The sequence below is a fragment of the Varanus komodoensis genome, unplaced genomic scaffold, assembly GCF_004798865.1.
Source record: "Varanus komodoensis strain SLA01 unplaced genomic scaffold, ASM479886v1 scaffold16, whole genome shotgun sequence".
Taxonomy (NCBI): Eukaryota; Metazoa; Chordata; class Lepidosauria; order Squamata; family Varanidae; genus Varanus; species Varanus komodoensis.
In genome coordinates, this window is record NW_025335468.1 from 15,698,329 (window position 1) to 15,709,772 (window position 11,444).

Below are 11,444 nucleotides of genomic sequence, written 5' to 3' on the forward strand. Positions count from 1 at the left end.
GCAAACTCTTAAAGATAGTCATTTGATTTCTGTTAGATGATATAAGGACTACTGGCAAAAAATGTTGTCAATTAAATACACTTATTTTTATTTCCATACCATTCCACTGCAGCCTTATTTACATGGCCAAAAATGCCAATGGCAATAGTTACTACATCTAGTCAAGCTATTTACAACTCTTATTTACATTTTAGACCACTGTATACCACAAGACATTGCAATATCCTATCACCTGAACACTTGTATCATGGCACGTGGGCATGTATATTCCATCAATGTTGCCTAACTTTTTATTATTAAATGTTATTGATTTTTTTAAAGTGGTCACAACAACATTATCTCAGCTCTCTTTTTCATACTAATTGATTACTGCTATATGAAATATTAAATGCATTAAGGGAGTAATATTTAGACTGAAAATGGCTAGTTGGGGAATGCTGGGAGTTGTAAGACCTTTTCCAGTCTATACATGCACCTTAAATTACTCACACAAACCTAATACCAATAGTACACGAGGTAATGCTGCCATATCCAGTTTGATTTCCTGGTGCAACATTTGTAGGGATGGGCAATTCACTAATAGAGGAAGATCTCAGAGTAGTCCTCAACTACTTGAAAACTCCTATTGCAGTTGGCTTTATAAATAGGTTGGTCCTACAGACTAGGCAGAGGCAGGAGTCACATTTGGGGTGATGTGAAAGGAGAACAAATAGCTGGTAATTTAATTAGTTACTGTGGCTATTTAGGGTCAGGAAGGTAGAGATGTATCTATGGGATTGTCTGTGTCAGGTGCCAGAATTCCTTGGTTGACCTTGGATACAATGAAACTTGGCAGCAGGTGTGAGGGGAGCCATTTGCTGCAGCACCTCAGACAGCAAATGCCTTAGGCTGGCCCTCCTTCCTTCTACAAATACAGATATCACTCCAGGGGTATACCTAAATTCAAGACAAATTATTTCAGGGAAAACTGCAGAGCAGAACATATCTGATGCCTCAGATATCTTGGACCACAACTCCCCATCATTTCCCAGCCAACATAGCCAATAGTCAAGAATCCAATAAGTCTAAAATATCTGGAGGGCACCAGGCTGGGGAAAGCTGCTGAAGTATGTAATCCACTTCCAAAATAAGGAGAAGGGAAGGGAAAGGAAAGGGAATTATTTCCAAGATGTCAATTAGGAATAAATGCAGACAGATGTATGAAAAGCTGTGTGTGAATAACATGAGGTCAGAGTAGTTTGTCATAATTTAGCATATCCCTCCTAGCACATGTCTCTCCTGCATCAAATGAAGATGAGAATGCATTGTATGCAGAATCACATACCTAATTCAAAAGCTCAGTGTTTCCTTAGCTATAATGTACTTTCATAGTATGTGAGTAAATATTCACCAGCTGAATTCACACTAAATCAAGACACAGACCACATATTAAGCAAATGCAAACAAATACTTTAAATTAATGAGCCACTTACAAAAATATTTAAGACAACTATTCAGTGCCTTGGAGAACAAATAAAAGCGAAGATGATACTGAAATATGATCCTAACATATCTAATTTAAGTACTTAAATTCTGAATACCTGTTATGAAAACATGTTGTAGTTAAGATAAATGTGTTAGGGGGGAAAAGACAGATAATTCATGCTCATATGTGAACAAATATTTAACCCCAGTGCAGGAGAATAAATGTTCTAGAACAGTTTGACCTTGTGTAAAGAATATCCAAGCCAGCTCACAAACCCTGTCTTATCTAAAAAGAATAGAAAAACAGACATAAATCAGGCTTTTAATCTATAGTAACCTCATTTTTATTAAGCAATTTTATGAACTGTATTCATTTCTTTTATGACATGCATGGTTATACATGAGAAAATGTGCACAAAACACTTTTAGCTTATAGGTTTTACTATCGTTGTTTAAGTTATGAAATGGCAAAGCATCCACCAAGAACATCCTTATGAATATCTTACCAGAATACTTTACAAGAGAAACTAATAGCTAATGGTTAAAAAGAGAGAGCAGGGATCTCAAAGGCACACTGAAAGTGATTAATCAGCCCAGTTTACATAAAGTGTTATGGTTTTCTTTGGAACTAACAGGTTTATTTCATGCAGAAGAGAAGAGTCTTCCTCACTAGCTGAGCTTTTGAGGTGCATATTGCAGTTGGGCAAGTTGTGACTTTCCAAATGTTGGACTGCTACTCTTGCTTCCCTTACCATGCAGCCTGGGAATGATGGGAGTGGTAGCCTCAGCAACTGGAGGGCCACAACTTGCTCATCATTCTTTTAAACGAATAAACCCATCCCCTTGGAAGAAGAGCCACATGATTTGATATGTGTTGAGCTGAAAAAGCACTTTTAGTAGTAGTACGAGTTTGAGATCACCTTTCTAACAATTACATGCTTCTCATGCAACTATTAATACTCTCTGTAGTCTGACCAAAGAAAATTAAACTTGGGAGAAACCACACATTTTTAATCTAATAAATTCAGAATACAGACCATCATAAAACAACTATGAACTGCTTATGTTACAGAGCGAGCAAGCAAGCAAGAACAAAACAGAGTTCCCCCACTCTTTCAGGGCATATGTGGAGAAATATTTTCAAGGCACTTCATTAATCTATTTCAAAAATTTTGGCTAAATCAAGCTATAGTACTTTCAACCATGAATATACATTAAAACCATATCTTCTTCAAAATCTATTTCCGTAAGTGAAACAAAACAGACAAGTTTCTTACCTGCAACTATAGTTCTTTAAGAAATTATCTGTGTATTCATACATAGGAGCTCTGCTGATGTTCGATGATTATTTCAGGATATTTCCACAACTGAGGAATTATATGTGAACCCCTCCTGCACCATCAATATGTCCATGTCCTTAGAGAGTTCTTACCTATTCCTTTAGTTCCTTAAGTTTATCCATTGTGGCCTTGGAACTTGGGAGAAAAAATCTTGATAGCAACACCAGTTCAGAAATTGGTATCAAACAGACAGAATTGAACCAACTTTGGTATGAATTAAGAAAACCAACACTCATACTGATGTGGGCATGGGGACAGGGTTGAATGAATGCACAGATGACCACTTAAAGAACCATTTCTTCTTCATGCTCTCTGACATATGGGTGAATGACTTCCGGTCAAGATGTCTACCTAGAGAGCAACAATTTAGTGAACTTCAGGTTCCACAAATGATCCTGCAACACAAAACCACTGATGGAGTCTCCAATTGCTGGAGGAAACTTGTGTCCCTGTAGTAGCATTGTAGGGAGTTTTTATTTTGTTTTCCTTGCTTAATTTTGGCTGCACTTTTGCAGCTTGATAACTGCAAACTCAGTGGGTCTAGTGAGGCTGGAAATGGCAGGGAAAACCTCCTAGGTACAGACCTCATACCACCTGAAATATAGCCATTTCACCAGAGAGTATTATGGCCCTCTTATAATCCCTCTCCACTGATGTCTCCTTGATAAAAACAGCAGTAACTAATGTACAAAGCTAATTACACCAATTCCAAAAGAGAACAGAAGCAGCTGAAAAACAAGTTATTAACATGAAAGACTGGCAACAGGCAATGCAAAATCTTTAAAAACAGATACGAACAAGTGCCGAGTCCTCCACCTAGGAAAAAGAAGCCAATTGCATTGATACAAGATGGAGAATATATGGCTCAACAGAACTGAAAACAAAAAAGACCTTGGAGTAATTGTGGACAACAGGCTAAACATGAACCAACAATGTGATGCACCGCCAAAGGACAAAAGCTATTTTGGAATGCATTATCATAACAGAAGTATTACTTCCAAATCACAAGAAACAGTAGTTCCCCTATACATCTCACTAGTTAGATGCCCTCTGGAATACTGTGACCCATTCTGGGCATCAAGATTTAAGAAAGATGCAGAAACAATTAGAAAAAGTCCAGAGGAGGGCAACAAAAATGATCCAGGGTTTGGAAATACTGCCCTGTGAGGAGAGACAGAGAGAACTGGGCATGTTCAGTCTTGAGAAGAGAAGACTGAGGGGGGACATGATATTCCTTTGTAAGTACCTCAAAGGCTGTTACAAAGAGGAAGGCCAAGATCTCTTTTTGCTGATACCAAAGTGTAGGACACAGAATAATCGAGTCAAGCTGTGATAACTCAGGTTCAAACTAGGTATCAGGAAAAGCTTCCTCTCTGTCAGAGCAATGCGGCAGTGGAACTAGCTGCCTGGAGAGGTGGTGGGCTCTCCCACACTATACATTCAAAAAGAAACTGGACAGTCATCTGAGTGGGATGGTGTAAATTAGAGTCTTGCAACAGCAGGGGGTTGGACTCATGGTTCCTTCCAACTCTACTATTCTATGATTCTATGAATATCACACTGCAAGTGAAGCTGAGAGAGACACTTAGAAGATGCTATAGGAACAATGTAAGAGATCAAGGAGTGGAAAGAACAGCGATAATTATTGAATTCTTGTGCTTTCCAACTAAAGAGGATGTTTTAAAATGAGCACATGAAAAAGTAACATTGCATTGGTAGTCCAAACATATATGCATTATGAACATGTTGGGCTATTCTAAAGACATGGTGAAAGCAGGACAAGCCTAAACAGAGACAAGAAGTTTGGCAAGTGATTGTACATGAGCTTAACGTGGTCTATCACCTTCAATTTTCTGTTGTGTTCTTTGTTCATGATAACCATTTTACTCTCTCAAGACAGCTCCAGAAGAAAATTTCTTGTTTGGACTAGATTACCCCAGCAGTGCACTTGATTGAAAAGACCATGAGTGTGTTCTTAAAAAAGTTTATTCAATTTTCCTAAAGATGTATTACAGATATGCTCTGTTTCAGTACATATCTGCACTTTCAATAATACTGTTTATGAATAAATATTGTTTAGCCGTGATACAATGATCATATATGAAATAGTATATGATGTTACGTGTTATACATCAACAATGTATATTCCCATATCAGGTTAATAAAGTCCTGGTCAAATATCATTTTACAAATCATTATTTTTATAGTATCAGCATTCATCATTATTACTGGTTGTATCAGTGTAATTTTATTACTGTAACCATTCTCAAAATACAGGGCGGGGCATTAAGATCTCCCACATTTTGAAGGAGTATAAAAATGAATGAAGCTATCTAGAAAAAAAATGCATATATTTCTGAAAAGTACATAAAAACAGTTTGTTTCAATGGGTTTTAAAAATCATATCAAAAAAATGGCAGCCGTTGTTGGCAAAACATTGCTGAAGACATTCTGACAAGTTCTCCATCACTCTCCAGGTAATCTCAGGCAGAATGGCGTCAATTTCCTGTCTGATCCTTTCCTTCAAATTCTCAAGAGAGGACGATATTTGAAAACCTTTTCTTTTAGGTATTTATAAATGGGCTTAAATCTGATGACCGTGTCGGCCACCCCACGTCTCCTCTTAAAGAGATCAAATGCCCAGAGAACATTTCCGTGCTGTGTGAGCTGTGTCCCATCCTGCCGAAACCACACGTTCTGTATCCACATCGTCCAGTCTGGGACGCAGAAAGGTCTCCAACATTTCAATGTACCGGTTGGAGGTCACAGTTATGGTTGCACTACCTTCCTCAAAAAAGTACGGGCTAATCACACCAAAGTCAGCAACTGCACAGCAAACAGTTACACGAGGAGAGTGGAGCGGTCATTCATGGAGTTTACAAGGGTTATGTTTAGCCCAGTAGTGAAAATCTGCTTGTTTACAGCTCCGCTGATATGGAAGTGAGCCTCATTACCACTCAGAAGAACAACTGCAGCAGGAACCTGTTCAAGAATTTCCACACTTAGGGCTCTGTGGTTGGCATGATCTCTCTCACTTAATTCTTGTGCTAACATCATTCTGTAAGGATGCAGTTTTAAATCGGCAGGCAGAATCCTCCTCAAACTCTGACTTTATATCCCCAGCGCCATGGCATGCTTATGAGTGGAACGCCTTGGTGATTGCTGGATAGATGTTCTTACTGCTTCCACATTTTCTGGCATTCTAATGGTCCTACGTCTGCCAGGTGATTTTCTTTTCAGTGTGGATCCAGCTGCCTGAAGGTTGGAAATCCATAGCAAAATTGTTTTCTGATCTGGTTCAGATGCATTTTGACCAAGTATGCACGGAACGCTCTATGCATTGCTATCACAGAACAGCTGTCCTCATAAAACACTTGAACAACAAAGCCTCAATGTTCACTGGTGCAACTCATGATGGGTACTGAAAATGGTAGAGCCTAACCTACCAAATGAGATCTACCCAACTTCTCTACCCCCACTACAGCCCGCATAGTGCCCCCTTGAAAAGTGGGAGATCTTTATGCCCCACCTTGTATAAAGAAAATATAACCAGGTGTAGATATGAAGATCAATTGCCATGAGCAGCTCAAAAGATTTCACTGTGGGGCTTGGCATACTACTTGCAAGTTATATCATGGGATTAGAGGCTGGGCCAGAAGTGCAAGACCGTGGCTTCCATAAGAAACTGCTTCACCAAAAGAAAAATGTCCTGCAGTCACCAATGAGATGTCAAAATAGCAGCTAATTAAAACTGAATATAAGAATACTTTAGTCCCTTCTCAAACACCAAAAGTAGGAAAGGAAGAACTTGTTGAACAGAACAAGAAAACCAGGTCCAAACCCTCCTCTGCAATGAAGGAAGAAAACATTTTTCATTTCTGTTTGTAGGAAGGTGTATAGAGAATATCCAAGATGTTCTGTAAAAATGCAGTAAGGTTCACTGAAAAGTCTGGGATAAAGACAGGATAACTGCCTGCTTTCCATTTCAATCTGCCATTAAATTTTCCACAAAGGACTGAGTTTGTAGGCTGGGGGTACAGCTAAGGCCAGTGTAACTACTCAAACTCCAGAATGCAGCCATGACTCAGAGTTCGTTTTATTCAGCTTTAACTGATATGGCAATTATACCAAATTCTAAAAGACAAAGAGACCTGGTGTAGCCTCCATGTGTTGATGACCCATAGTTTGAATTAATATGATGTGCTTTACATAAGGCTATGTCTACAGAAATGTGACAAAGCTGGGAGGGAGGGAAGGAGGGAGGGAGTGGTAAAAATGGAAAGCTACATGGAACTAGAAGCAACCCACTAGTGCTACAACATATAGAAGCAGCTCTAAAAAGATGCACCTCTATTCAAAGCACCATTCATTAAAAATAATGGATTCTAAGAAGCCTAAAATCAGCATGGCAACGCCTTTTACTTGAACCAAGTCATCTAGGCCAACAACAGTTAAATGGTTATCACTTTTTAGTGATAATGGTTATCACTCTCTACTATTTTCAGTGTAAATTTCAAGCAATTAATCCAGACCACAGACATACTAGCATTCTTTTAAAAAGTACTGTTGGAATCTGAACAAAAGATCTTGCAGCCACATTCTAGAAGAAAAAAACCAAGATCAGCACATTTAAGTGTGGTGCTGTGTAAACATTTTATCCTGCACATGATGCATGTTCAACACCATATTATAAATCAGGTGCTAAATTGTTTTAATTCTTTTTCCAAAGAGAAAGGCCAAGACTTCCATTAAATTAAATGTGATTATAATTCAAAATATAGAAAGATACCAATTTAGCCTCCTACTGCCAGAATAACAGCCTTGGTTTTAACATAAATGTTGCCAATTCTCATTTATTTACACAAACTATATTTGTTTGCACTTCTCATTTATTTGCACAAGATTGCCTAATATTTTCACTCTGTGAATGGAAGGAGCTTCCATTTCATTAATGGAAGAAGAGTTGTGCTCATGGAAAGAGCTTCTGTTGAAGCTGCTGTGTTTATTCAAGCCAGGAACAGGAGCAGGAAAAGATACAATTCACCATTCTTGTGCTCACATTGTATACACTGGTAGATGCAGAATAATACTGGCGATAAGGGAAATGAAATGCCAAATATACTATCGTTATTAAGCTAAAGCCTAAGCAATTAAAAGAATATTCACAAATTAGTGTCAATAATGCAAACACCTTGTTACTGGCACACTAATTAATACCTGCTGTGGTAAGATAAATAATTTAGCGTAAGCTATCTGGTTTATCCCTGCTCCCATGCTTGCTCCCCTTTTTATTTACCTGTCCCCAGATCTCTGATGACTCGGACCAGTTGATTTGTTTCCTATGCAGAGGCTTGAAAGTGTTGTCTTGATTTAATGAGACTTTTGAACTAATTTCTACAATTAGATATTTAAAATACTTGTATTTTTAATATAATTTTATAAACATATTTCTATGAAAATTAGCAATGATCTTTAACTTATGATAGCTCACTGTTATGCACAATGTTGGAAGGAAACTACACTTGACCTTAGCCAAGAAGCAACATTCCAAACATTACAATAACATTTCACAATTACAAGTTATATTATCTTGGTCCCTAGATTCTCCCTGCGAACTATTCCAAAACATGTGTCAGAGAAAATTATCTGAAATTTCCAATTTGGATGAACAACTTCAAAATCTATTTTTGAACAATTTAGAGCTGTCCAAGTATTATTAAGGCTCATATTTTAAAGGAAAATTCCCAAGCAGGTTACACCCAAAGACAACCTAACTTTTCTGTTTTAAGGAATGCATTCATAGATTTAAATATGCGTTTAGAGATCTTAAATACAAAAAAAAATTGAGCAAGCAAACAGGATTGAAAAGTAGTACACTTTGTAATTATGCAAATAGATGGAAGAACATAAACCAATATTACTTACACACACACACACACACACACACACACACACACACACACACACCTGTTTATTGGACTATAACACCACAACATAATGGTTTGATCCATGCTGTATTACATATGATATTATACATACACATCAAAATAAAATCGTTGTGTTTTTGTCTCTTTGAATATACAGGCAGCCACCAGAGGGAGTAGCTTATTTTTTTAAAAAAATCTTACCAAAACATACAGCCAAGAACTTGAATTAAACCACAAGTTGAATACCATACCAAATTGCTTTGTAAAAAGACACAAGTGGAATGAAAGAGAGAGAACTTAGTAGTTGGACTGGAATGGATGGATGGATGGATAGATAGATAAATGAGTAGCAGTGGACTAAATACTAGTAGTTAGACTAAATCATATTTAGACTAAATGGTAGTTTGGCTAAAATAAATATGTTTGTTTCTTTAATATTCTGGGTTTCTGTCAGGGAATGGCATTCAAGTTGGTTAATAAAGCAGAATTTAAGCAACACCTTAATTAAACATAGAAATAAATGTAAACACCATGAAAATATAAACAGAACTGGCCAATTAAGAAAGCCCTTCAGCAATTAAATAAAAGTATAATTTATATTATTTTTTAAATAAGCATTCCTTACTGTTTACCATGAACACTACTACGCTATCATGTGTTACCAGCAACCCTACTATGGGCCAAATGGAAGAAATAGCTGAAGTGGGCTGGGGCATATGGGAAAAAAGTGTTTGGGAGTTGGCTGCATTATTCGCCAGACAGATGATGTAAGAAGATGCAGAAATTAGGTTTCTAGGTGTGGGTGGGTAGTGTACATGCAACTGAACACACAAGAAAAATCTAGATTGGTGGCATGTCATATAGGATAGGTACTTCTTTGCTAACTGTTTACTGCTGCAAGTATTTACCTGCAAATTGATCTCTGCTTCATAGAAAGTTAGGCAAGAGCAGTAGTGCCGTTCAGAGTTTATATCTGTCAAAACGACCACAAAGAATGTAGGCTGCTTCCTCTCTCTGGATAGATGCCATCCTCCAGGCTGACAGAACTGTGAACAAAGAAAGCAAAACTAATAAAAATGTATGTCAAAGAAGAAAAATATCATATAATCTGTTAAGCTGTGATGATACAAAATCCATATCTGACAGCATATTATTCATTCTGCAGAAAGCCTTAATAGTTCATGAACTCATGAGTTCAGTAGAACAATATGCATTTCTGCGAAAGCATATTATGGGCAATATCCAACAATGTTACTTCACTAACGATTAAGTGGTCCCAGCAATACATCAATTGTGTTAGCATGCATGGTGAAATTCCTGGAAAAATGCATTGCACAAACTAATGCTATTTAAGTTATGCTATTGCAATATAATTTGTGTTCATAAAATGACATTGTGGAATACTTCCTTGTGTCTGCTGTTACAATACTGACATCTGTAGAAATACAATAATTTAAATTTCAGCATACCTTACAGCACCTAGAATTTTCTGTGGTGCTGCTGCACCCGAAAAAAAGCATCTCAGCAACTGCTCATATGATTCTCTTTGTCTTATTTGCCTAAACAAACCCTGAGCTGCTTGGGGCGTCTCTCTCTACAATCCAAATCAGGTGCTATACACTTGCAGCCCTGAACATAAACTATACTATATTACTTAGAAATGTCAAAGTAAGTGCTTCTCTGCTCCAAATATGAATTGGGAATTCAAAGTACCAGCATGCAAAGTAGCAAATATTAAAGGGCACAGAACCACTAGTGATTTTCAAAGGAAACTGGAATTCTAAACTATTTTTGTGCCAGTCTAGTTCCCGTCATTATTTTTCAATAGTTTCTCATTTCATTCACAAAATATATAAACATAATATAACTTAATGTGTGCATTAGTTTCTTAATGTAGGCAACAATTAAAAGTTGTTTACTACAGTTTTCAATTCCGTTGCATATGTGAGTTTCAAACAGCACTAAAATCCAGCACAATGATCCATGCAGCAAATCTGGGTCAGCACAATGATCAGTGCAGACTAATCTAGGTAACATGACATTTATATAACAAGATCTAGTTCAGTTTCTCAAAATAGGTCCCAAGAAGTGATGGCACAGTGTATTTGTAACACTGAATGTGTTAAGCCAACAGGTATTTTAATCACAGTTTTGATAAGATTTTTTTATTTAAAAATAGTCAACACTTATTTTCTCAATAAAACATTAGGAAACACTCTTGTTTAGTAAACATCATGTACCTAACAAAAAAAGAAAGGAAACTACAAAACCCAAAGGTAGAATGAATCAAAACTGAATGAATCAAAATTCAATGGTAGTCAATCTGCTCTGTCTAGCCAAAAGCATACGTTGCTCAATGCCCTATTTGTGCTACAAAGACAAGGAACTACTTCATCACCGCCATAATGCAAAAAGGGCCTGTGCCCTGAGTTTCAATGGGCTAAACGTATAACCTTGGCTGGAGCAATGTATAGGGGGGCTGACTGGTGTGGGTTTTATATTATGAACGTAAAGCCACTATAGGCTATGGTTCTATTGCACATCACAGGATCAAAATAGACCTGATATATCTTCAGTTCCCTTTTTGTTTTGTTTCTTTACTCATTAAGGTAAGATATGCCCCTCAGTCCAGATGAAAAGAAAAATGGTGGATTCACCTTTTACTATTGTTGAGGAAAAGCACCCATGGTCACTACTGAATTTCTTGAACTCC

General features: G+C 37.3%; 1 protein-coding gene across 8 annotated transcripts in view; it reads right to left on the reverse strand.

Moving 5' to 3' along the window:
- Positions 1-11,444, reverse strand: part of SBF2 (SET binding factor 2) — a 317,965-nt gene that overhangs the window by 167,808 nt on the left and 138,713 nt on the right. For all 8 annotated transcript variants that reach the window (XM_044425691.1, XM_044425694.1, XM_044425687.1 and 5 more), the window contains one exon: positions 9,640-9,777. In XM_044425691.1, coding sequence (XP_044281626.1) covers positions 9,640-9,777 — 138 coding nt within the window. The remainder of the gene's footprint in view (positions 1-9,639; positions 9,778-11,444) is intronic.